The sequence below is a fragment of the Somniosus microcephalus genome, chromosome 16, assembly GCF_052327205.1.
Source record: "Somniosus microcephalus isolate GS21.2 chromosome 16, FLI_Smic_1.0, whole genome shotgun sequence".
NCBI classification, from domain to species: Eukaryota; Metazoa; Chordata; class Chondrichthyes; order Squaliformes; family Somniosidae; genus Somniosus; species Somniosus microcephalus.
This window is the reverse complement of record NC_141002.1, coordinates 39,655,596-39,680,694: the sequence shown is the minus strand read 5'-3', so window position 1 is coordinate 39,680,694 and position 25,099 is coordinate 39,655,596. Positions and strand designations below refer to the sequence as shown.

At 45.3% G+C, this 25,099-nt stretch overlaps 1 protein-coding gene and 1 pseudogene across 1 annotated transcript; both read right to left on the bottom strand.

The window, feature by feature from the left end:
- Window positions 1-8,601: 8,601 nt before the first annotated feature.
- On the bottom strand, window positions 8,602-14,592 carry yars2 (tyrosyl-tRNA synthetase 2, mitochondrial). The gene is made up of 5 exons (XM_086008846.1): window positions 13,708-14,592; window positions 13,397-13,564; window positions 12,107-12,262; window positions 10,777-10,947; window positions 8,602-10,102 (listed from the first exon to the last, which is right to left on the bottom strand). Exons 1-5 carry the CDS (start codon window positions 14,502-14,504, stop codon window positions 9,937-9,939), a joined length of 1,458 nt encoding a protein of 485 aa, XP_085864972.1. The 5' UTR covers window positions 14,505-14,592; the 3' UTR covers window positions 8,602-9,936.
- A 6,166-nt stretch (window positions 14,593-20,758) lies between these two features.
- Window positions 20,759-25,099, bottom strand: part of LOC147106086 (maestro heat-like repeat-containing protein family member 1) — a 34,503-nt pseudogene continuing 30,162 nt past the window's right edge.

The window sequence follows — 25,099 nt, the reverse complement described above, 5'->3', positions numbered from 1 at the left end:
CCTCACCACAACCCAACCTTATCCTTTTACATTTCAGATGCTCAAGAACTGCTACCTGCACAGGCAGTGGTGGAAGAGCAGGAAGACCGTAAAGGTGAAGGGACACCGTCACTCGATTTCACACTCGCAGCCACCAGCTCAGATACTGACACCGTGCATAATTTAGAGGATAGCATAGAGGCGGGATCTGCACGTGGTGTGATCCCAGGCACAAGTGCGCTGCAGCCAGGGCAGGGGGAAAGGAGAGTGCAGATTCCAGCTCTCTAGAGGGCGAGTCACACACTGGTTCTACTGCAGAGAACTCAGATGAGGACTTTGATGGGCCAGGCTACAGAAAAATGCTGATTGGTATTCACACCAAAATGCTTGGTGCATTGGGAAGCCTGCCAGAAAGCCTGCCATGTCAAGAAGCATGGAGGAGTCTGGCATCAACTTGGCACAGGGCTTTGCACAGAGCTTGGAGCCCATCCTTTACAGCACAGAATGGATGGCCAGTTCCATTAACACACTTGTGGAACCAGCGTCTGATGGCCAATGTCTCAGCTTCCATTGCAGCACAAGCAGCAGCCATCCACCAGCCATGCTGCAGCCACTGGGGTAGCACCTCGTAGGAGCACTAGGACAGGCAAAGGCACACGGAAGACAGGCACTAAGGGAATGCACAAGAGTGATTAGTTTACGTTTGTAGGCCATATGGCATGATTTTATTTATAAATTTTCATTGGAATGTATATTTTGTGTTGGCTTTTATTTTTCCATTGTGGCCAAGAGGATGATGTGATTGTCAGTAACAGAGGGAAGGTAAGGAGTGTGGGACTGTTGGTGAATGGGAAATTGGGGTTGAGGTTACTGGTATTACTGTTGAATTCGTTGTTCACATACACGCCGGAAGAAAGGGGCTGTCGAGGTTGCAGTCTCCCTTCCTCTTCCTCCGCCTCATGCTCCTGCTCCTCAGCTTATAGGTGGTGGCAGGGTTTGTTCCCTCATGATGGCAAGGTTGTGCAGCATGCAGCATACCACCACAAATCTTGAGACCCACTCACTCGAGTATTGCAGGGATCCTCCAGAGTGGTCCAGGCAGCAAAATTGTTGCTTCAGGATGCCAATGGTCTGCTCTATCAGATTTCTGGTGGCAGCATGGCTCTCGTTGTATGCATGCTGCGCACGTGTGCGTGGATTGCAAACTGGAGTCATGCGTCATGTCGTCAGCGGATAGCCCTTGTCGCCCAGTAGCCACCCTTTGGTTTGCCATGGTGGTTGAAAGACAGCAGTCACAGAGGACTGTTGCAGAATGAGCGCATCATGACTACTAGGATACTAGGCATTGATCTTCATGATGCGCTACCTGTGGTCACACACCAGCTGCATGTTGAGGGAGTGGAATCCCTTTCGGTTCAGTTACATGGCAGAGTTGACATGAGGCGCACGCAAAGCAATGTGCGCGCAGTCAACGGCACCCTGCATCATGGGGAAGTCTGCAATCCTTGCAAACCCTCATACTCACTCCACCTGCTTCTCTCTGGTAAGCAGGAATGAAGTGAAGTTATTTCACTTTGAATAGAGCCTCAGTGACCTCCCTTATGCAGCAGTTCACTGCAAACTGAGATGTTGCTAATATCCCCAGCAGCAGCCTGCAAGGAGCCAGATGCATAAAAGTTCATCGCCAAGGTCACCTTCACAGCCACTGGCAATGCGGTCCTTGCCCTGCTCTGAGGTTGGAGTTGTGGCTGCAGCAGCTGGCAGATTTCTGTGACGACACAGTACCGAAATGGCTCTGATCAATGTCACAAATGACATTCTATGTGAGTGTGACGATGGTAAACTATCCCTCCTTGTCCTTCCCAACCTGTCTGCAGCCTTTGACATGGGTTGACCATACCATCCTCTTCCAACGCCTCTTCACCGTCGTCCAGTTGGGTGGGACTGCACTCACCTGGTTCAATTCTTATCTATCCAGTCGTAACCAGAGAATCACCTGCAATGGCTTCTCTTCCCGCTCCCGCACTGTTACCTCTGGTGTCCCCCAAGGCTCTATCCTTAGCCCCCTCCTATTTCTCATCTACATGCTGCCCCTTGGCGACTTCATCTGAAAACAGTCAGTTTTCACATGTACGCTACCTCACTATCACTTCTCCCAACCCCTCCAGTCTCTAAATTGTCAGACAGCTTGTACTGTGAGCAGAAATTTCCTCCCAATATTGGGAAGACTGAAGCCATTGTCTTTGGTCCCTGTCTACTAGGGCACCCATGTCTAGAAGCAACTGGTCTGTGCACAAGCCTTTACGTTAGCAAAAAGTACTTCAGCACCAGCCAGAACACTCCCTGTAGACTATTGAAACTTTTAAGAAGCATGGAAAAGCACCCAAAATGTGTAGAATTGCAACAACAACCAGAAGAAATAATCCAGCAACTAACCTGCAAGTAGTTGACGATCCCTTTAAATTCTGTGTGAGTCTATGTTTTATGACATGAAGACATCAAGGTTTTCAATAAAATTTCATCAGTATCAAAGCACAGATGTGCTTAGATATCTGGAAAGTCCATCTCCAACAGGCTGCTGACTGAGAACCTATCCTATATACCAATCGTTGCTTTCAAAGATAACTCAAACATTCAGTATCTGAACTCCAGCAAGCACTGGCCTTTTTAAGTTGCCAATCTGTGCATAGCGGAGTAACAGCTGTATAAAGATGGAATTGCCCCTACAACTTTCCATAGATTCTTTCCAATTGGAAGAATAGACAGCATTTTCCTGAGTCTATGTTTTGATTTACAAATATCTCCACACGGACATATTGATACATCCAATTTTTTTGTATTGAGCAGTTTTACTGTAAATTATCCAGAATATTGTTTACCTCTGGAAGATAATGAGAGAAGCTCATTATATGAACTTATCTTCAAGTATTCAGGCAACCCTCATTCCAAATTATTGTTTTTTAAAAAGCCTTGTATGTAGCATCAGGGAACGGTAGCATAGTGGTTATGTTACTGGACTAGTAATCCAGGGGCCTGGACTAGTGATCCGGGGGCCTGGACTAGTGATCCGGGGGCCTGGACTAGTAATCCGGGAGCCTGGACTAGTAATCCAGGGGCCTGGACTAGTAATCCAGGTGCCTGGACTAGTAATCCGGGTGTTGTGTCTGTGTGTTGATAGAGACACTGAAGACAGGAGTTGGTTTCATAGGTGTTTACTAAACAAAGTCTGGAGGGGAACTAACTGATACAACACAATATACAGGCTTATATAGCCCGAGTGGCCATTACCGGCATTACAGTACACATGGGGCTCTTAAAGGCACATACACTACAATTCCTCCCCTTTTAGCCAACCAGTACATAATATTTTAAGTAATTATTAATTACATGTTACAAGAAAAATAATCTACACATTGCTGCAGTTAATTAATTATAAGTCAGTCTCTCTGGAGGCTTCCTGACTCGGTCCGGATAACGCCTCGGTGGTGTAGTAGTTTCTGGTGGTGTAGTAGGTTCTTTTGGCAAGGCTGATTCGGCTTGAATGCCAGTGTCGGGTTCATCGGGTTCCAGTATCACCGGATCGGAGGTAGATATGGGTATCTCTACTTCATTGTTAGGCGTATAGAGTTGTGGTGTAGGTTGTCCCTTTTCGGATGACTCTATGATTTGGTCAGCATGGCGCCTTATTATGCTTTCTCCGATGTCCACGGTATACATCAGCGGTCCTAGTCATGTGCAGATAGTTCCAGGCTGCCATTTCTCGGTACGGTAGTCCCGGGCCAAAACTTGTTGACCTATCTGGAAGGTTCTAGTTGGCCTTTCATTCATGCCTTGAAATTGCCGGTTCTCCACGTCCCTTCTGATGTTGGGCTTGATCAAATCCAGCCAGCATCTTAGGCTTCTACTGAAGAACATCATGGTGGGAGTTTGGTTTGTAACCATATGTGTTGCATTCCTGTATGCGAACAAGAAGTTATCCACCTTGTGCTGAAGTTTTATGTCTTCATTACCCATGGCCTTTATGGCCTTCTTGAAGGTCTGGACAAACCTTTCAGCCAATCCATTGGTGGCGGGATGGTATGGGGCGGACGTGTAGTGCTTAACCCCATTGTTTTTTAAGAACTTCCTGAATTCTTCGGACACAAATTGCGGTCCATTATCAGAACAGATCTGTTCCGGCAGCCCATTCCTGGCAAATATGGTCCTTAATGCTGTGATGGTTTTTTCCGTGGTGGTGGAGGACATCTTTATTACCTCTGGCCATTTGGAGTGTGCATCAACCGCGATTAAGAACATTGAGTCCATAAATGGACCAGCAAAGTCGATGTGTACCCTTTGCCAGGGAGATGAGGGCCACTCCCATGGATGTAGAGGGGCTTGGGGTGGAGCGTTTTGGACCTTCTGGCATCCTAGGCAGCTCTTGGTCATTTCTTCGATGTCTCCATCGATACCTGGCCACCATACAAATGCCCTGGCTAAGTTCTTCATTTTCACTCCAACCAGATGCCCCTCGTGAAGCTCCTTTAGAACTTTATCCTGGAGTTTGGGTGGAATCACCACTCTGGATCCACACATCAAGGTTCCTCGGCACACTGACAGCTGTTCTCTTCTTTGCGAGAATGCTGGCAACAGTGGTTCGCCATGTGCTGGCCATCCCTTCACTGTTAAATCGTAGACTCGTGAGAGAGTCGGGTCATTTCTAGTTTCCCTTTCAATGGTAGAATTTGTTACTGGTAGACATTCGACTATGGTAGAGTGGAAAATCTCCACTGGGTCTACGGTAGGTGCTTCTTCTACCGTTGGCAACGGTAGGCACGATAACCCGTCAGCATTCCCATGCTGTTTTGATCTTTTGTATTCTATGTTGTATTGGTGTGCCCCTAGAAAAAGGGACCACCTCTGTAGCCTTTGCGCTGTCATAATGGGAACACCCTTTTTAGGGTTGAATATGGAGATGAGGGGTTGATGGTCAGTCAACAAGGTAAATTTTTGTCCGTGTAGGTAATGGTTGAATTTCTTCACGCCCCATACCAGGCTGAGTGCTTCCCTGTCGATTTGGGCATAGTTACGCTCAGCTGAGTTCAATGAGCATGACGCAAAAGCTATCGGCCGTTCCGAGCCATCAGGGAATTTATGCGATAATACTGCTCCTACGCCGTAAGGGGATGCATCGCACGCCAGTCTGATTGGCAGTGATGGGTTGTAATGAGCCAAAACTTCTTTGGACGTGATTAAGTCTTTGCATTTATGGAAGGCACGTTTACAGTCTTCGCTCCATTTCCAAATTACTCCTGTTTGTAGCAGTTCATTAAGAGGGTGTAGAAGAGATGATAAGTTCGGTAAAAATTTATGATAGTAATTTATTAATCCCAGGAACGACCTTAATTGTGAAACATTTTCAGGTGCTGGGGCTTTTATGACCGCTTCAATTTTTTCAGGTGACTTATGCAACCCTTCCTTATTAATTATGTGGCCACAATATGATATTTGATTTTGGAAAAATTCGCACTTGGGGCGATTTGCTCGTAGGCCCCGTTCTCTCAGCCTAGTGAGCACCTGCTCCAAATTGGCAAGGTGCTCGTTGTCGTTTTCTCCTGTTACAAGGATGTCGTCTAGGTAGCATTGAGTCCCCGGAATCCCTTGGAGGACTTGCTCCATAGCTCTTTGCCAGATAGCTGGAGCGGATGCTACTCCGAAAACCAGTCGATTGTACTGGTACAGACCTTTGTGTGTATTTATCGTGAGATATTTTTTTTAGAGGCCTCTTCAACCTCCATCTGTAGATATGCCTGTGCCAAGTCAATTTTGGTGAAACGTTTCCCTCCGGATAGTGAGGCGAAAATATCTTCTATCCTCGGAAGAGGATACTGTACCGTGTGAAGGACCGGGTTTACAGTCACCTTGAAGTCTCCACAGATGCAAATTTTTCTCTGTTCTTCAGATTTATCATTATTCAATGCTTTCTTCATGACTGGAACGATGGGTGTTGCCCACTCGCTCCAATCTATTTTGGATAATACGCCTGCCTTTTCCAAATTCTCCAGCTCTGCCTCGACTGCTGGACAAATTGCGTATGGCACTGGTCTTGCCTTAAAAAACTTGGGAATTGCTGCATCTTCCACTTTTATTGAGGCGGTGATGCCTTTCAAGGTTCCTAGTTTCTCTTGAAACACTTCTTTGGCATTGGCCAAGATGTCTTTTAATCGTTCAGGTATGACATCATCATCGTTTTTTTTCTTACTGGTCACCGTCAGTGCCTGAATGGAGTGCCAGTCTAAATGTATTTTCCTGATCCATTCACTTCCCAACAGCGGTGGACCACCATCTTGTAGAATGTATAAATACAACTTTTGTATTTCCTTGCCGTTGTATACAACAGGCACCCTTATTTTTCCTTTGGGGTATACTTTCTGCCCCGTATATGTTTTCAAGAAAATGGATGTGTCTTTTAAAGGTATATGCGGAAATAGCCGCTCGTAATCCCGTCGATTTATGACGGTCAGAGCTGATCCTGTATCCAGCTCCATTTTAACTGGGGACCCTGCTATTGTGAGGGTAACCCAAATGGTCTGGTAATCATCTTTGGCAATTACATTATGTAATTTGAGACAGCTTAGTCTCTTGTTTTCGGAGTCGCTATCGCTCTTCTGGTCTTCGGAGCTACTGTCCGTCATCATTTGTACCTTTCTGTACTTTTCTTTATTGATTTTTTTTTTCCTGTCTGTGGATTTTTTTTGTCCAGATCGACATACCCGTGCAATGTGTCCAATCTTTCCGCATTGCCTGCATGCTTTGTCCTTGAACCAGCAGTCCCTCTGGTCATGGGTGGATCTGCCGCAGCAGTAACATCTCTCGAAACCCTGTGTCATTTCATGGGTGCTGAAGTCCTGTGTCTTTTGTTGTATCTCTGCAGCTCCTCTTGCGGCTGCTTTGTATGATACAGCCATACTGAAAGCCTTGTCCAGTGTTAAATCTTTTTCAGAAAGCAGCCTTTTGTGTGTTCCTTCACTTAAGAGACCACAGACGAATTTGTCTCAAAGATAATCTGCTAGTCCTGCCCCGAATTGGCAGTGTTTTGATAGCTTTCTTAATTCGGTGAGGTAATCAGCGTTACTTTCATTCTTGTGTTGGTTTCTCTTGAAGAATTTGAATCGTTCCGCTATCAGCAGCGGTGTTGGGTTTAAGTGCTCCTGTAGGGTATCAACAATTTCTTTAAAATTCTTGTCCTTTGGTTTGGCTGGAGTGATTACATTTCGTAACAGCCCGTATGTCTTTGCGCCCATTAGATTTAGCAGTACTGAAGCTTTTTTTTCATCTTCTATTCCATTTGCGGTGCAATATACCTCCACTCTTTCCACGTGGTCCAATCCTCTATCTCGTTATCAAAAACATCAATATTGCCAGACTTAGGCATCCCGCTGCTGCCAATGACAACGCTGTTTCCCGCGGTTTCCGTTCTTTTTATTTATTTTACAGTTGGAGACTCGTTCCCGCCGGACTCTCTCTCTAGGTCTGAACGCCGACCTGCTTGCAGCGCCGGCCGTCTCCCGAGTGCTCCCTCCCCATCTGTTACTGCTTGCCTCTGCTTTCGCTGCTTGGCCTAGCTGTAGAGTCAGCCGCTGGAGCCCCAGCCCGACGCCCAGGAAGGATTATTGCAGTACCTGCCACCAGCTTGGCTAGCTGGTGAAACCACAGCGTTTTCTTTTTCTTGATTTTTCTTGAACTTTGGACGCCAGAGGAATTGATGTCCTTGAGGTGCTGCCGAATTGCAGGTAAGTCCATTTCCAATTCGTCACCACTGTTGTGTCTGTGTGTTGATAGAGACACTGAAGACAGGAGTTGGTTTCATAGGTGTTTACTAAACAAAGTCTGGAGGAGAACTAACTGATACAACACAATATACAGGCTTATATAGCCCGAGTGGCCATTACTGGCATTACAGTACACATGGGGCTCTTAAAGGCACATACACTACACCGGGGGCCTGGACTAATAATCCGGAGACATAAATTCAAATCCCACCACGGCAGCTGGGGAATTTAAATTCAGTTAATTAAATAAATCTGGAACAAAAAGCTAGTGTCAGTGAAACTACCGGATAATTGTAAAAACCCACTTGGTTCATTAATGTCCTTTAGGGAAGGAAATCTGCCACCCTTACCCGTTCTGGCCTATGTGACTCCAGACCCACAGCAATGTGGTTGACTCTTAACTGTCCTCTGAAATGGCCTAGCAAGGCCACTCAGTTGTACCAAACCGCTACAAAGAAGTACTCTTTGCTACAAAGAAGGCTCACCACCAAAATCTCAAGGGCAATTAGGGATGGGCAATAAATGCTGGCCTTGCCAGCGACGCCCACATCCCATAAACAAATGTTTTAAAATGTAATTAGCCACTTCATTACAGTGGTCATCTGCATGGCCTTTCTGAAGTAGGACACTGAATCATGATGTTTTGGCACTCGGCTATAGCTCCCAGTCCCACCGCCCATTCCTTTTGGTGGGGTCAACCAAAATTAAACAGCCACCATGGGCCATTTGTACATTTCCCTTCATTCATTCCCTCCCCAAATATCAGTCATTGCAGCACATTAAAAAAAACCATTTGAAAGAAATCCAAATGTACAAATTAAAATCTTCACATCTTTTAATTCATTTCATGTTTTATTGCTGTACAGAGCTTCTCTTCTATACATTATGTGCAGATTTATTTAAAAAAGCCTTGTGTAGTAATTAGTCACCTGATCACAGTAGCCATCTCATGGCCTTGCTCACCCAGTGAACATAAAAGTCTATACATAGTACAGTGGCAGCATAAAACAGGTGGCAGCAAGTGAACTTGAAAGCTGATTCCAGAAATCCTGAAGTTCGAGAAAGGTACACCAGCAAATTCTAATTCAATGCTCACCATCCATTCAGAGAATGTAATTTTGTCAGTTATTTTACAATTTGGTTAAAAATTACAATCTACCGCACATTCTAATTTACTAACAAAGCTATCCTTAATTGGGACCGAGAGTGTATATTGAGGTCTCTTTAATAACAGAAAATGCTGGAAAAACTCAGCAGGTCAGGCAACATCCGTGGAGAGAAATTTGAGTTGACGTTTCGGGTCGAACCCTTCTTCAAAACTGGAAAGAAAATCTGCGATCTGACAAAAGAAAAGAAACAAAAGCAGAGAAAGAGACAATAAAAGGTGTTCGAAGCTAGACGAGATGGTAATAGGCTGAGATTAGGTGTGAAGTGTACTGGCAGGGCAAGAGATAGCTGCCAGGTGTGAGAGAGAAACAAAAGGAAAGGTGGGGGGGGGGGGGGGGGGAAAGGAGTGGAAAAATTACAAGAAAAATGTAATAGGGGCCGAGGTTATGATCTGAAATTGTTGAACTCGATATTGAGTCTGGAAGGCTGCAGAGTGCCTAATCGGAAGATGAGGTGCTGTTCCTCGAGTTTACGTTGAGCTTCCGTGGAACAATACAAGAGGCCAAGGACGGTGAGGTCTCTTTTGTTCATCCACTTCCATTTCAGTGAGGATAATGGTGCGATGGAAGCATCTAATTTCTTCATATTTCTCCAACCAATGTAATTGTTTGACCAAGAGGAAAGGTACATAGTGGCCCCTTTCCAAGAAAAGGCACATAGTGGCCCCTTTCCAAGAAAAGGCATGTTGCTGATGGAAAGTGACCCGGCCAAAAACCTCAACATTTATCCAAAGCTATTTAATATGAATATCAAAATTACAATTTGGAAAAGCGTCCAGTTTGGGTTCTAGTGGTCTATTTCTAGAACTACTGGAGAAATGTTCTCCCAATTAAACCTTGGCAATAGCATGTTTAGAACTCCACGTGACTCCAGATTTCTCCATGTGACATATTTCCTCAAAAATGTTTTTAAAAGTGAAACCCGAGACCATACAATTTCATAACCATGACAAAATAACATCCATAAGCTTCTTCAGTGACTAAGCTACCATATTGAGCCATTTCACAATGTGGTAATTTTTCTTTCCAACTCTAAGCAACGATAGCCCATTTGTCAGAATATGCTGCTGCAAAACCAGCACTTGTTCTGGTTTTGTCACTCGTATGTGATTAATCCAAATTCCACCATCTGTGATCATCTGGTACCTGGAGTGGAAGAAAAAAAGTTCTTTTAACGTAGTTAGGATTTTCTTCAGAAGCACTCCTGCAGCAACCAATCCACTCTCATTTCAAATTACCACTCACAAAAGAGTTGTCAACAAAATGACAACCGTATCAAAACCATGGCTGACTGATGCCCAGTTAGAACTAGAGAAAGATGGCCAGTGACATGTTAACCATTCTTACTCAAGTAGATAATACTGTAGTGAGAATTATAGCACTCAATCAGAATATCAGCTTGAGGGGGTTTGAATGGCACATCTGGGACCCGAGTCTAAATCCAGCTAAAACCCTTTGCTGGTTGTAAGGCTTCTACTGAGTGCGGGTCACAGCAATAATTGGCCTTGAAAATAGCAATGTAAAACATTCACACCCAAGCAGTTGGGGATACTGTTTTGCTGAGAGAGAAATATTGCACTCTTCTATCTATATATTTATATTTTAAAATGAGAATCCTAAATGGCTTGTTTCTGAGTGTAAAACCCTATGTAATTCTATGTAAGCTCCAAGGCCCACAGCACAGCACCACCAAGGTCAGAAAGAATAAATGAAGAAGTAAATCATGAAGGATTAGTATACTGATGCATATGATGAGGTCCATTCCTGACCATAGGCATTTTCCAATTGGTGAGAAGTAAAGTTCTGCACAAGAGACATACCCTCTGGGTCCATCTGGAATAGCATTGGCTTTACGACAAAGATCCAGCACCGTTGTGCCTGGCTCAAGCAGATTCTCAGAGAACGGTGCTTCTCTAAACAATTCTTGCAGCTCTTCATCTGACATGATCTCTAGGGCATCGATACTGTAATGATAGAGTGCACTTGTACACCTGAAGAGGAGAGGCAAAAAATTTAACAATGGCAGCAGCAAAATATGGTCTAGCATTTAGTTATGGGGCTAGATGGTGCAGTGAAGATACTAACGTTTGAAGGGTTGGTAGCCACATAGCTCAAAAAAGGACATTTCTCCTACCCTGCTGAATTATCATCTGGCTAGATCAGGCTACCCCTTACTCAGAGGTAAAGCCCACGTCCCCACATTGACAACTCAAGTCCTGGAGTGGGATTTGAACAGACAACTTTCTGATTCTGAGGTGAGATTGCTACCAAGAGTCAAGCTGACACTTTTAAAAAGAAAAACATAAGAGCGATGAATCACTGGGTCATATATACAAGATGGGGGAAAGTTGAGTGATGAGTACTGCCCGGGGAGATTGAATTGAGTGGCTTATGAACTAAGACAGTGGAAACCCCTTGCTAACTTATGAAGGATCACCAAGACCACAAACGCAGGACCATAATACTCACTGTGGAAAATACAGAGAACAAGTTTGTAGAGACACAGAAGGATTTTGAGGCCCTCTTGATCATGAGGTGTTCCCTGACCCAGGCAGTCCCTTTCTGTAGGTCCTACCAAATCCCTTTGCCTCTCCGCTTCACTCTCCTCCTTTAAGACCCTCCTTAAAACCCATCTCTTTGATCAAACTTTTGGCCACCCCTCCTAATATCACAGAACTAAACACTATTTAGGTCCATGAAATTCTCCCCACCGGGAAGTAGCTGAAACTGTACCCGTTACATTTGGTCTTGTTTAACATTAAAACACAAAGAAATTAGATAAACGTTATTGGGGAATATTAAGGCCATACTGCAATTATTCCGAGTTACTATTGGTATTAATCATAGATGCTGTGGAGGAGTGGGGTGAGCCGCTGTCACATGTCTAATGCATCCCACTTGCCTTCTGTTTTTATTAAACTCTGTCATCTTCTGGAAGGAATTTTCCATGGACTTTGGACATCTCAGCTTCTGTAGGGGCAGACAGTCATTTATTTTTTCTGCTTCTAGGAGCTTAAGTGGTGTTTGGGCCCCACGTATTATTGCTTCCCTGCAGCCACAGGTGTCTATACTCCAAGGGAGTAGGGACAAAGCCTGATGGAACTAAATCTCTGTTCCTAGGGGTTTGATACACAGGTTCTCAATACTCACCTTTTGGCCGACTCTAGTCCTTCTTTGCCATGAACCAATTTTGTGACTTCTGCTGCTAGTCGTTTCTGGGCAATGCGCTTTCCTGGTTCTTTTCTGTGGTTGACCATAATGTTTTCTATCTCAGGAAGTGGGATGAAGGTAAAAAGTTTCAGATACCTAAAGAAACCAAAGTTGCTGTTTGGTCAAAGGCAGAAATAATTTAACAGATGTGTTTACTTCATAAAAGTAAATTAGTCATTTAGAACGGCACAGACTCGATGGCCTCCTTCTGTGCCGTTATGACTAACAAATATTGCTGGAAGGCACCCGTTCCATTAGAGCTCCAAGGCGAGGCGAGTTTGATACCAAACTTTCAAATTCTCAACCTTACCTACATTGCTACGAGGGGGCACAGAATGCAGGTCACTATCTCCCCCATTGGAGAGGGAAAAAAAATTTAGGGACTCTTTTCACCAAGCTAAACTTACATGCCCAGGGACAACTACAAAAGGGGGAAAAAAGGGTATATATTGTGTGTCTTGATCACGCAAACTGTTGGCCACCCGTCCCCAAAAAATTCAAATGTAGCCAAAGAAAATCAACAACTAACAATACTTTGTGGACAGTTCCTCATCTGCTGATGGCCACTCAAAGCAGGGATAACATTTGTTGCAATTTTATGTTTCAAATAATTATTACATCATACAAAAATCATGAAACAAGGCAAGGATGTGTCATTGAGGACTAACTGGAGCATAGCAGTGGAGGTGGAAAGTGATTCCACCCAGCGTGAAGTTCATTATTGTTGCAATGTTTGGACTCAAAGTGCCAGCATTTAATCATTTCTGGCTTGAGAAATGTCTCTTTCAAAATGCATGCTACTGTGGCTCTTAATGAGTGACAGTGGAAGTCTGTGTGAGCAGAAACTGCCACAGCTCCTAAACGACATTCTCGTCAGACCAAGACATTTTTCAACAACACTGGAACCCCCCCCCCTCTTTACTGAACAGGGTTGTTTTGAAATATTGGGTACTAAAGTTGATGTTTGTGTTTTAAGAGTGATACTTAAGTGTGAATAATATAACTGTCACTTAAAAAAAATAGAAATATATGAAAAGGAATGTAGGAAAAGGGCAGACATGGTGCAAACCACTGACCCACCTCCTAACCACAGTCTCCTGAGAGGAGCAAAAAACTGGCATCTCTAAAGATCTCTAACAGGCTGGTTTAATAAACTGTACTGTATTTTTTATCAGATCATGTAAACATAGAAATTAAAAACAATCTGAAAAGTAAGTAGAAAGAGCTTGCCTTTCTATATTTGAGTCCGGTTGCCTGACAAAATACTGGTACAGTTCAAAGGGTGAAGTCTTGCTTCTGTTCAACCATACCGCATTTCCTGCAGTTTTTCCCAGTTTATCTCCTGATGCACTGGTTACAAGTGGTACCATGATGCCATAGACGTCTTGCCCAGTCAACCTACAGGTTTATTAGTTTTGTTTGAAAAAGAAAAAGTACATCGCTCAAAAAAAAATCGATATATGCAGAAAACAAAGATGCACAAATTCAAAAATACAAGAAATTTAGATACTTGCAAATAAGGGGGGGAAGATTTGCTTTACTTGTGAATAAATTCGTATCCGGACATCATGTTACCCAGTTGATCTGTCCCTCCCAGTTGGATCCTGCAGTCGTGATGTTGATTTAAATAATAGAAATCGTACGCTTGAAACATCTGGTAAGTGAACTCGATCAAACTCATGCCCTCGGGGCTCTTGAGTCGGGACTGCACACTGTGTCTGCTCAGCATGGTGCCCATGCGAAAATGCCTTCCCACCGTGTCCATGAAGTCCACCACCTCCTTCCCCTCGTACCAGGACGAGTTATTGACGATGCTGACCGGCCCCAAGCTGGCGGCCTCGGCGTCGCTGCAGAAGCAGAGACGGTGGTTGCGGAAGACACCGAGGATCCCCTCCCGGATGGCCCGGGCGTTCTCCTGCACCGTGGCCGCGTTCAGGGGCTCCCGCTCGCTGCTCCGGCCGCTCGGGTCGCCCAGGCGGGCCGTGGCTCCCCCCAGCAGTGCCAGGACGCGGTGACCGGCCCGCTGGAAGTGCAGCAGCCCGACGAGGGCCAGCAGGTTGCCGACGTGCAGGCTGTCGGCGGTGGGGTCGAAGCCGCAGTACAGGGTCTGGGCACCGGACTCGAGCAGCCGGTGCAGATCGCCGGCCTCCGGGAAGATGTCCTTGAAGATGCCTCGCTGGTGAAGCTGCAGCACGTTCCTGCCGCTCTTACACCGGCTCCGGACTCGGGCCGCAGCCCTTCCCGGGGCCGAAAGAAACGACCCCGGTCTCCGCAGTGTCCACAGCAGCGGCGCTCGCTGCACCATGGGCGCCACCATCTTGGCAGCCTCCAGGGGCATTGTGGGAATGGGTGACGCTGTAACGGAGTCCCGGATGCTGCTGCCCTCAGTGGGCTGGTGCTGGGCAGCAGTGGGCCTGGCACAGCTCAACCCCGAGCTAGAGTAGACAGCGGCTGCGGCAGCCACTGCGCAGGCCACTTAACAGTTCCCTTCACCAGAGCACAGTTCATTCAACTGCTCCTGTGCTAAAGTTTACTTATTTCACTTCATTTAAAAAAAAATAAAACCAACAGACTTGACCGCCAGTCTGGATGTTTCTAAAAAGTAAACCAGACATCCAGCTTATGATTTTTTTTTGTTTTTGTGTATGAGGACATCAAGGTTTTCAATAAAATTCCAGCAGTAGCAAAGCACGGCTGTAGTTTTTGTCTGTTCTCTCCTTCAGGCTCCTCTCTCAGCTCAGACATCTTTTCCGATTTCAGTGATTAAAAACAGTCACCCACAATGATTAGTAATTCTGACACTTCCATGTAAATGGGCCCAGCATCCATGTTTGAATACCTCCTGAAAACCCATCTATTTGAACTAGTACAATTTCAGATCATAACCTCGGCCCCTATTACATTTTTATTTATATTTTTTATCCACACCTTTGTTTTGGCCTTTCCCCCCCCCCTTTTTTTCTCCCACATGGCAGCTGTCTCCCATTCTGCCAGTGCATTTCACACCTAATCTAGAGCCGTCTTTTGTCTCCGCTAGTCCTATCACCATCTCGTCTCGTTTTGAATACCTCTTAATGTCTCTTCTCTTTTGTTCTCTCCCAGCCCGGCCTCTTAATCTATTTCATTCCCTGTGCCTCTTTAGTCTTGACAAAGGGTTTTGACCTGAAATGTTGGCTCTAATTTCTCTCCACGGATGTTGCCTGGCCTGCTGAGTTTTTCCAGCATTTTCTGTTGTTATTTGAACTAGTCTTTGGTTGCTTTCCTCGGTCAAATAGATGGGTTTTCAGGATTGACCCTTCACAAGCCCCTGCTGCCCAGCACCAACCTACTGTGGATAAAGCTGGTGTCTACAACCCAGTTAAAGTTGTCTGGACTGGAAGCATTTAGACAATGACCTCATAAGACCTAAGAAGAAACGGGAGCATGCATTACATTTTAAAAAAATGCTTTTTTCCCCTTTCAACCTTTATGTGATGAGCTACCTCTGCAAATTTGAAGATTACTGTACAGTAATTTCCATCCTCACATATTGTATTTACCTGTTGTTACATTTTCTGGGTCTGCACTAGATATTTTCAAGGGTTCAGTTCATACATAGGAATAGGAGTAGGCCAGTTAAGCCTGTTCCACAAATTCTGGCAGTGAGTCAGAACATAACTGACATGCCCACAGAGAACTGGAGCCTGATTCCAGCACCTTAGACTGCTTATCCCTTACAATCAGATGTTCCTCCACTGCTCCGCATCCAGTCTTACATAGACTATGACAATAAGAGCTCCATTTTGTGTAAGTTTGCATCTCATCTCCCCTCTGCCTGAGAGGAAACTTATATGTAGGATGTATAACATGGGGGGGTTGTACACAACACAGTCAAAATGTTGGATCTTGAACTAGGAGCTCCCAGTTTACATCCCAATCAGACTTGGTGTTCTCCATTGGGATAATCTTTGACAATTTTTAATGGATCGTTTGGAAAAAGAGAGAAGTTTGGAGATTCCATCCCGGGATGGTTGACTGACCTTGGATAGTATCTCTGGAGGTTACAGTGAGCTGAACTGTTCCACATTTTTTTGACAGAAGAGAGTGGGTTAGGGGAATATTTGGGAGAAAACCTTCTATTAATTTATTTCTGGCTTCACATCCGCCAGAGAAATGGTCTGACAGTCCATGATATGCTAGTGTGCACCAATGGTAAGATTTCCTTTGGTCACTGAGCATAGCGATCGTGTAAATGTATTGATGAAGAGCTGCTATGTTGAAAAGGTAAATATATTCTATAAGAACGTGATTAAGGATTCACTAGAAACACCTCAGAGGAAAACTTCACCAATACATTTTCACTGTTGACACAAATAACAACCAGAGGAATTCTTCCTCTCCCACCAGATGTCTCCGGTAGATGCAGCACTGGAGTGTCAGCTTAGATATTTGTGCTCAGGTCTCTGAAGTGGGACTTGAACCCACAACCTTCTGACTCAGATGAGAGTGCAAGGACAACATATCTCAGAGACTGCAACCAACTGCCATAGATAGCACAGCATGGCCTCAAGGCCATTGCAGCCCTCAACTTCTTTGATTCTGGTTCCCTCCAGGCTGCCACAGGGGATGAGACATCAAACCTGTAATATATGTAGGTGGAACAAATGAAGGACAGAGTCACAATGGGCTGGATTTTGATTGAGGAGGCGTGTAGGAGGTGGGACTACAACTTTCGGGGTTGTAGTCCCGCCTCCATCGAGTTGTGGCCAACCCACACGATTTTCACTTGATTTACCTTGTTGAGCCTGCCCAGCGGGCTCAGCAGGCCAATTAAAGGCCACCTGGCAACAGGTGACGTCACAGATTGACATTTCATCTGTCAAAAGCTTTTGACAGATGAAATATCAGTGTTTGACAGCTGTTTGAAGCTGTCAAACACTGACAATCTGTACTCCAAGTTAATTCCTTCCTCTCAGGCTGATTTAGAGATCTCTCCAGAACAGAAAGCTGAATGCTGCAACTTTTGACAGCTTGCAGCCATTCTGCTTTCTGCGCTGGTGAGATGAGGGACTTTCGAGACCTGAAGGAAGGAAGACTGTAAAGGTAAGTAAAGGTAAGTAAAACCTCTTTAAACACTTTACACACACCCAACACACTTACCTCTGAACTCATGCACCCATCACTTACCTGAACACTGGACATCTCGAACCCTCCAAGCCCTTCAGCCTGATGGCCCGCCTCGCTAACTTGGCGTGGTTTGGAGCTGTCGGGAAGCCCACACTTCAGCAATAAAAATAGGGATTAGGCTAAAAACTGCCTGTTAACTACCTGTTAACAGGCAGTTAATTGGCATTAATCCCCTTCCCGCCTCAGGGAGGCGGGTCCCAGCACAGGTCGGGTATCCGCCTCCTTTGAAACTGGCATGGAGGCGGGTTGGGGGCGGGATGGGTTCGTGCCACCCGATTTTGAGATTTTAACCCCCCACATGCCTCCAATCCTGCCTCCACGGCCCAATGAAAATCCTGCCCAATGAGTTGCTAGTCCATGTGCTTGCTTTATTAGATCAGAGCGAACTGAGCATGCTCATACTAAACCATGTGACAAACCACGTGACAACACATTACAAAACCGAGGTCATGAAAAGTGTAAGTCTTTCTTTTTCTTTGGTCTATAAACTCTGGGAGGGTAAGGAGTCCTGCAAGTACTCTTCCTGTTTAGTCTCCTTGTAGCTCTGTATACTTCTTCCTCCTGCTCCTGTTCTCCCTCCTCCTCTTCCTCTAGCCAGACTAGACTTTCAGAAGAACCCAATGATGAGAAAGGTGCATTGCCAGGGGTTCTAAGAGTTGGGAGTGTTGTACAGGCACTAGGAGCACTTTGAAATTATCTAACTACCCAAAACTCACTTTCTAATGCAAGCAAAAAGTTTCCTACAAATTGTTTTGACCTGAGAGCAGCTGAGAATCCCTTTAATAAGGCTGAAAATGGCATCCTCCCAAATTCATACCACCAATGGTTTGTGGGCAGGTTGAGGAACTATCGATAGTAACACAGGTGGCAACCAAAATGACATCTGGGTCCTAAAACTGGCTAAGGACCTCCATTTGCTTACATTTATGAGACTCCCACCTGTTTTGGATGGCCGATTAAATTGCGGCCCGCTCAATAAAGGCATCGGGCGCAAAGATTTTTGTTCAACCCGCTACCACCTCATTCACGCCAAATAACGCAGTGGTCAGTGGATGACCATTGCCCTCAGTTTGGATGTGGCTTTGCGGTCTGATTAAAGATCCATTCGTGTTCTGCGACACTGGACACCAGACGTAGCTCAGTCGATGTAACTTTTGAAACATTGCAGCCTTGTTGTATTAACAGAAACACTGGTCATTCTGCGTGTTCACTTTTAGGGACTCTTCTCCAGTGTGGACCGTTAACAAAAGGGGCGTATAACCATGGCCTCACTACCAGACATCGTGGTCATAACTCTAGACAGGGATCTGCAAGACCTCCACCAACATCTTTGGAACACAATATCCATGGAATAGCAGCTGGTAGGTGATTATTAACTCTGAAGGGTGGTGTTTTTGGCACAATTGCTATAGGAATGGAGTGGAGATAGTGGAAGCTCTGACCACAATCTTTCAATTCTCCTTGAATATGGGAGTGGCGCCAGAGGACTGGAGGATTGCAAATGTTACACCCCTGTTCAAAAAAAGGGGTGAGGAAGAAACCCGGTAACTACAGGTCAGTCAGTTTAACGTCAGTGGTGGGAAAACTACTAGAGACAGAAACTACTACTGTCAAGGACAAAATTAATGCTCACTTGGAGGAGCATGGGTCAATAAGGGACAGGCAGCACGTATGTGTTAAAGGCAAATTGTGTCTGATTAACCCTATTGAGTTCTTTGATGAAGTAACGGAGATGGCTGATGATGGTAATGCAGTACATGTATGTATGGACCAACATTCCCTCCAAGCTGCGCGGCCACGTAACTGTATGCTGGTCCCACACAGCATAGGACCGGCTTTTCAGATGTGAAATTTCGCGCATGCGCAGGACTTTGAATGCGCCAAGCTGTCCCTTAAAGGGGCCGCGCACCCAAAATAAATCAGGGGGAACATTGGTATGGACTTTCAAAAAGCATTTGATAAAGTACCATATACAGACTGATTCGGAAAATGGAGCACATGGTTTTAAAAGGATGATGGTAACTTGGGTACGTAATTGGCTAAGGTATAGGAGGCAGAGAGTAGTAGTGAACGGATGTTTTTCTGACTGGAGAGAAGTATGCAGTGGGGTTGGTATTAGGACCATTGCTTTTCTTGTTATATATAAATGACCTGGACTTGGGTATGGAGAGGGTAGAGTTTCTGTTTTGGGCGCAGTCGGCAATCCGGTGCAAATTGCACTCAATTGCACTTGTTTTCCGAATTGAAATTTTTGCTCAAGTTTCCGCTCGAGCTCATTTGCATATCGGCGAACGTGAAATCTTCCATGAACCAGCTCGATTGGGCAGCGTTTTAGAATGTAATTGGTTTTTTTCTTGCATTAAAAATATTCCTTTATATATTTAAGAGTGGTAACCTGGTGCAGATTTATTAATATCGCTGGAAATGGGTTTATCATAAAAAATAAACATTTTTAATCAGTATCTAGTCCACCAGCTGTGAGTAACCTGATTTTAAATAAGTGAAAATAAGTTTTAAAAAACTATACGGAACTGTTTACTAGTTACATTGGTGTACAGTAGTCAGTTTCTTGTAAATTAAATATTTTTGAATATTTAAAAGCTTTTAAAGTACGCCTATTATTGTCCTTGCACCTTTAAAAAAGCTTAATTTTAAGAGCCTCCTCGAAGGCCCGCAAACGAGCGCAAATAGCGGAAACTCACAATGGTGATTAATTCGGTTGGTGGGCGGGGGCCAGTTTTGTGGGCGGGGCCTGCTTCCAGCACAATGTTTTTTAAACCAGTGCAAAAGATCGCGGAAACTCGATTTGTGCTGGACGTAATTTGTGCTTGAAATTCCTCGATCTTTTGCGCTGGTTTGTCCGATTTCAGGCGAATTGCGCTGAAAGAAACAGCGCCACCTAGTGGAAACTCCAGGCCGGGGAGAACAATGTCAAAGTTTGCACATGATACAAAACTTGGCAACGTAGTAAATAGTGAGCAGGATAGTAGCAGACTTCAGGAGGACATAGACAGACTGGTGAAATGGGCAGACACATGACAGATGCAAGTTAATGTGGATAAGTGTGAAGTGATGCACTTTGGGAGTGCACAGGCATATCCCAGCCCAGTTTGTAAGGGAACTGCTTCTATAAATAAACTAACATGCTGATCCAGCGAGGAATTGCATGGAGTGAGGGGCAGGATCTGTGTCTAACATCAGGTGTAGGTGTGGGTGTGAGTGTGCGTGTCTGAGAGAGCGTATCAGAAGAGTTCACTCCCAGTCACACAGCAGCGGTTTGAAGATCCACCGATAGTTACAATTGCACAACAGGATATCGATTTATTTAAAATTCATAAAATTACATTTTTACTATTCCTCTTGAAAGAATGATCAGTTTGCTGCTAAGAGGAGGTGGAGAAGGTTGGTGGCCTGTGCATTTAGTCTTCAGTCTGATGGTGAACAGCAGCAGTTCATTATGCAGATGTTCCACCAGGTGCCCCTCCGGGTGGGTCAGACACATTCTGACGGTTGGTGAAGTAAACATGCATAGGCCACAGCATGTGATCGCAGTTGCTCCTTGGGGGGGTTCTGGAAGAAGGACTCGCAATCTGTGGCATATGAGATGATCCGTTTGGGGATATCTTGAACCAACTGCAGTGAAAGGTCTCTTCGGAAGTCCATGTAGCTCCTGGTGGGCTCCTCCTGATACTTTTCAATCAACAAGGAAGCCTCGGCAGATCCAAGAAGTGGGAAGAGCAACCGTAGTGTTGAACTACAAGGCCTAGTGAGCTCCTCACTTTTTCCATCCAGGTGCAACAACAAGCACACCAGGTTGGAATGGACCTGTTGGCAGGAGGACGATCTGGAACCTCCGATCCCACACTTGGCCAAGATCCCCAACACGCTGAATGTTTTAGCCCGCACTCTATCAGACTCTGCATCGAAGAGTGGTTGAATCCTGGCGAGGATTTTCTCTACAAAGTGTTTGCTTGCAACTGAATTAAGTGCTTCAAGAGGCATGACAGCACCTCAAATATGAGCACCTCCTTCTGGTTCCCCGACAGATTAATCATTGTGCACATAATTTTCCGAGACCAACTTTCAGTCTTGTGATGTGTTCCAATTGTAACGTTGCCCAGACCCCTGACACACAGCAATTGGGCAACTGGAGAAGCGCAGAGCAAACATCTTAACAATCTGCTCGCCAGAGTGTCTGTGAGCTGCAGCTATGAAACCAGTGGAGATTCTAAAAGCTCTCCAAAGAAGGAAGCCACAGTGACTGCCTGCCAATCTTGGACGGTAAGGATTTGCACTACCAGCTGTTTCACAATGCCAGTCAGACTGGGGCCAGCATATTTCACCATTGCTCTTTGTCGGACTTGCAGAGATCCATCATCTGGTCCCATCCTCCACTTTCCACCATGTGATTAAGCACGGCTTCATTATTTGTCTGAACTAGCAGATCAACAACAGCTTGTATTTATATAGTGCCTTTAACATAATAAAATGTCCCAAGGCGCTTCACAGGAGCATTATAAGACCAAAAAATTGACCCCCAACTACATAAGGAGAAATTAGGACAGATGACCAAAAGGTTGGTCAGAGGTAGGTTTTAAGGAGCGTCTTAAAGGAGGAGCGAGAAGTAGAGAGGCGGAGAAGTTTAGGGAGGGAATTCCAGAGCTTAGGTCCTAGGAAACTGAAGGCATGACCACCAATGGTTGCGTGATTATAATCAGGGGTGCTCAAGAGGGCAGAATTAGAGGAGCACAGATATCTTGGGGTGTTGTGGGGCTGAAGGAGATTACAGAGATAGGGAGGGGCGAGGCCATGGAGGGATTTGAAAACAAGGATGAGAATTTTGAAATCGAGGCGCTGCTCAACCGGGAGCCAATGTAGGTCAGCAAGCACAGGGGTGATGGGTGAATGGGTCTTGGTGCGAGTGAGGAGATGGGTAGCCAAGTTTTTGATGACCTCAAGATTACGTAGGGTAGAATGTGAGAGGCCAGCCTGGAGTGCATTGGAATAGTCAATTCTAGAGGTAACAAAGGCATGGATGAGTGTTTCAGCAGCAGATGAGCTGAGGCAGGTGCAGAGACGGGCGATGTTACGGAGGTGGAAGTAGGCGGTGACATGAATCTTGCCGTTCATGTAGAAATTATTTCTGGAATAATACTGAGCGGCCTGCTGGTGGCGCTGTCCAGGGAGAGTATAAATACTCGGGCATGGGCCCAGCTTGCTCAGGACATTTTGTAAACAGGAACTAGTGAAGGATAACTAGACTTCCATGTAGTGAAACAGTTGATTAAAGCCTTGTTTAATAGACCAAGTGCCTAGTAGTTTTCTTACGTCAATTTAATCAACTGAACCTGCTCCACGCTCTGAGTGGTTTTGGGAACAGACGGCTATGACTTAAATGGTAGAAGGGAACCAGAGGTAGTAATCAATCCATCATGGAGAAACTACTCCGACCCGCCTGTCTTGACCTGGACCCAAATTCACCTACAACTGCTAAGTTATGGAAACACTGGTATCATACCTTCAGCAACTTCCTCAAGGTGTGTGGTGAGAATGTTCCTGATAAGTTAGAGATACTTGCCAATTATGTATCTCCTCATGTGTTCGACTATATCAAAGACTGTGTAGACTATGACTCCGCTATCCAAATACTACAGCAACTATATGTTAAGGTCCCAAACAAAATTTTTGCTCGGCATCTACTGGCCACAACTCGACAACAACCCGGGGTATCACTTGACGAATTCCTTCAAAAGCTTCGCAGGCTCAGCAAGGATTGTAATCTCAAAGCTGTCTCGGCTGAGCAGTACCAGAAGGAGTTAATTCGTGATTCCTTTATTAACGGAATTGCGTCTCCCTTCATATGCCAGCGTCTGTTGGAGAATAAAACCCTTGAGTTACAAGCTGCCTATGACCAGGCATGTTCTTTGGACTTAGCAAAATACAATGCAAATGCCTATCATTTACCACGTGCACGGACAGCTGCTATCACTTTTGGTGACTCCTCCGATGGGCCTCGGGCGGAAGCCCTCACTGGTGATGACTCTATCCTAGCTGATGACGACCCTACCCTAGAAGCCCTCACCGATTATGACCCTGCCCTAGCGGCACCTTGGCAATCTAGAAGGAAGTGTTTCTTCTGTGGAGGTGCATTCCACTTTAGGAAATGTTGTCCTGCTCGTAATGCAATCTGCAATCATTGCAGTAAGAAAGGTCACTTTTCTAAGGTATACCGGCCAAGAGCCCCTGTCAGTTTTGCAGCTGCTATCTATAAAACTGCTCCTCCCCCAAGAGCCACTACTAATGTTACAGCTGCTATCTATAAAACTGCTCCTCTCCCAAGAGCCACTACTAAGGTTACAGCTGTCAAGGGTAAAACTGCTCTTCCTCCCATCACAGCTGTTTTTCCCCAAAGCTTGTCCCATGCAGCCACGAAGGTTTCGGTAAATGGACACATTTTGAGTGCACTAATCGACTCATGCAGCTCTGACAGCTTCAAGAGCAGGCTGTCAGTAAGTTAAAACTGCGTATTTACCCCTCGCACAGGGAAATTGCAATGGCTCTGACGACACTGACCACCAACTCTTCCGGCTTTTGTCTTGTCGACCTTATTCTCAATGGCCACACTTATTTCTCCACCTGGATCGGGGTGCTCAAAAACTTATGCAGTAATGTGCTCCTGGGACAGGATTTCCAGAAACAACACAAAAGACTCACTTTCGAGTTTGGAGGGTCAAAGCCGGAGCTTACTATTTCCAAAGTACCGTTTTGTGCGCTTTCGGCGGCTTCGCTTGATGAGTCCTCCTTGTTTGCCAATCTTTCCCCCCGATGTAAGCCCATAGTCACTAAATCACGACGTTTCAGCCAAGATGATCGATCCTTTATCGAGGCAGAAATCTCTTGCCTTCTAGCTGACGGTATCATTGAGCCATGTTCATCTTCCTGGCGGGCTCAAGTCGTCGTCGTTAAAAATCCTCTGAAGCAACACAAGAAATGTCTTTGCATCGATTACTCGCAAACTATTAATCAGTATACCGACCTGGATACCTACTCCCTACCATGCATCGATGACATGGTCAATAACCTTGCCAACTACAAGGTATTTTCAACTTTTGACTTAAAGAGCGCATGCCACCAAGTACCATTAAAGGACTCTGACAAAAAGTATACGGCCTTTGAGGCCAATGGTCGGCTTTACCAGTTTTGTTGCCTTCCATTTGGGGTCACCAATGGGGTGGCCGTCTTTCAACGGGCAATGGATAGCCTAGCCAAACAGGAGAACTTAACGGACACTTTTCCGTATCTGGATAATATCACTATTGCTGGTCATAACCAGAAGGAGCATGATGCCAACCTCCAGAAATTTCTTGACGTTCTCCGTCGTCGCAACTTAACCTTAAATGAGTCCAAATCTGTGAAATCAGTACCATCAGTCAACATCCTTGGCTACTGGGTGGGCAATGGTGTCATCAAACCGGATCCGGAGCGACTTTGTCCACTTCAGGAGCTCCCTCCTCCTACGAATCTCGGCTCTCTTCATCGGGCGCTCGGCATGTTCGCCTATTATGCGAAGTGGATACCCCACTTTTCCGACAAGATCCAACCCCTGTTTCATGCAAAGTCATTTCCGTTGGAGGCAACGGCTATTTCAGCTTTTGACCTCCTCAAGCAACAACTGGAAAAAGCCACGCTTCGTTCCATTGATGAAAATCTCCCTTTCGTGGTCGAGTGCGATGCATCGGATGTGGCGATCTCGGCTACCTTGAATCA

Coding starts and splice junctions, on each gene's coding strand:
- yars2 (XM_086008846.1), bottom strand. CDS start 14,504: ATGCCCCTGGAGGCTGCCAAGATGGTGGCGCCCATGGTGCAGCGAGCG. Junction 13,565..13,707: donor GGATACGAATTTATTCACAA/GTAAAGCAAATC, acceptor ATAAACCTGTAG/GTTGACTGGGCAAGACGTCT. Junction 12,263..13,396: donor CCGGACTCAAATATAGAAAG/GCAAGCTCTTTC, acceptor TGGTTTCTTTAG/GTATCTGAAACTTTTTACCT.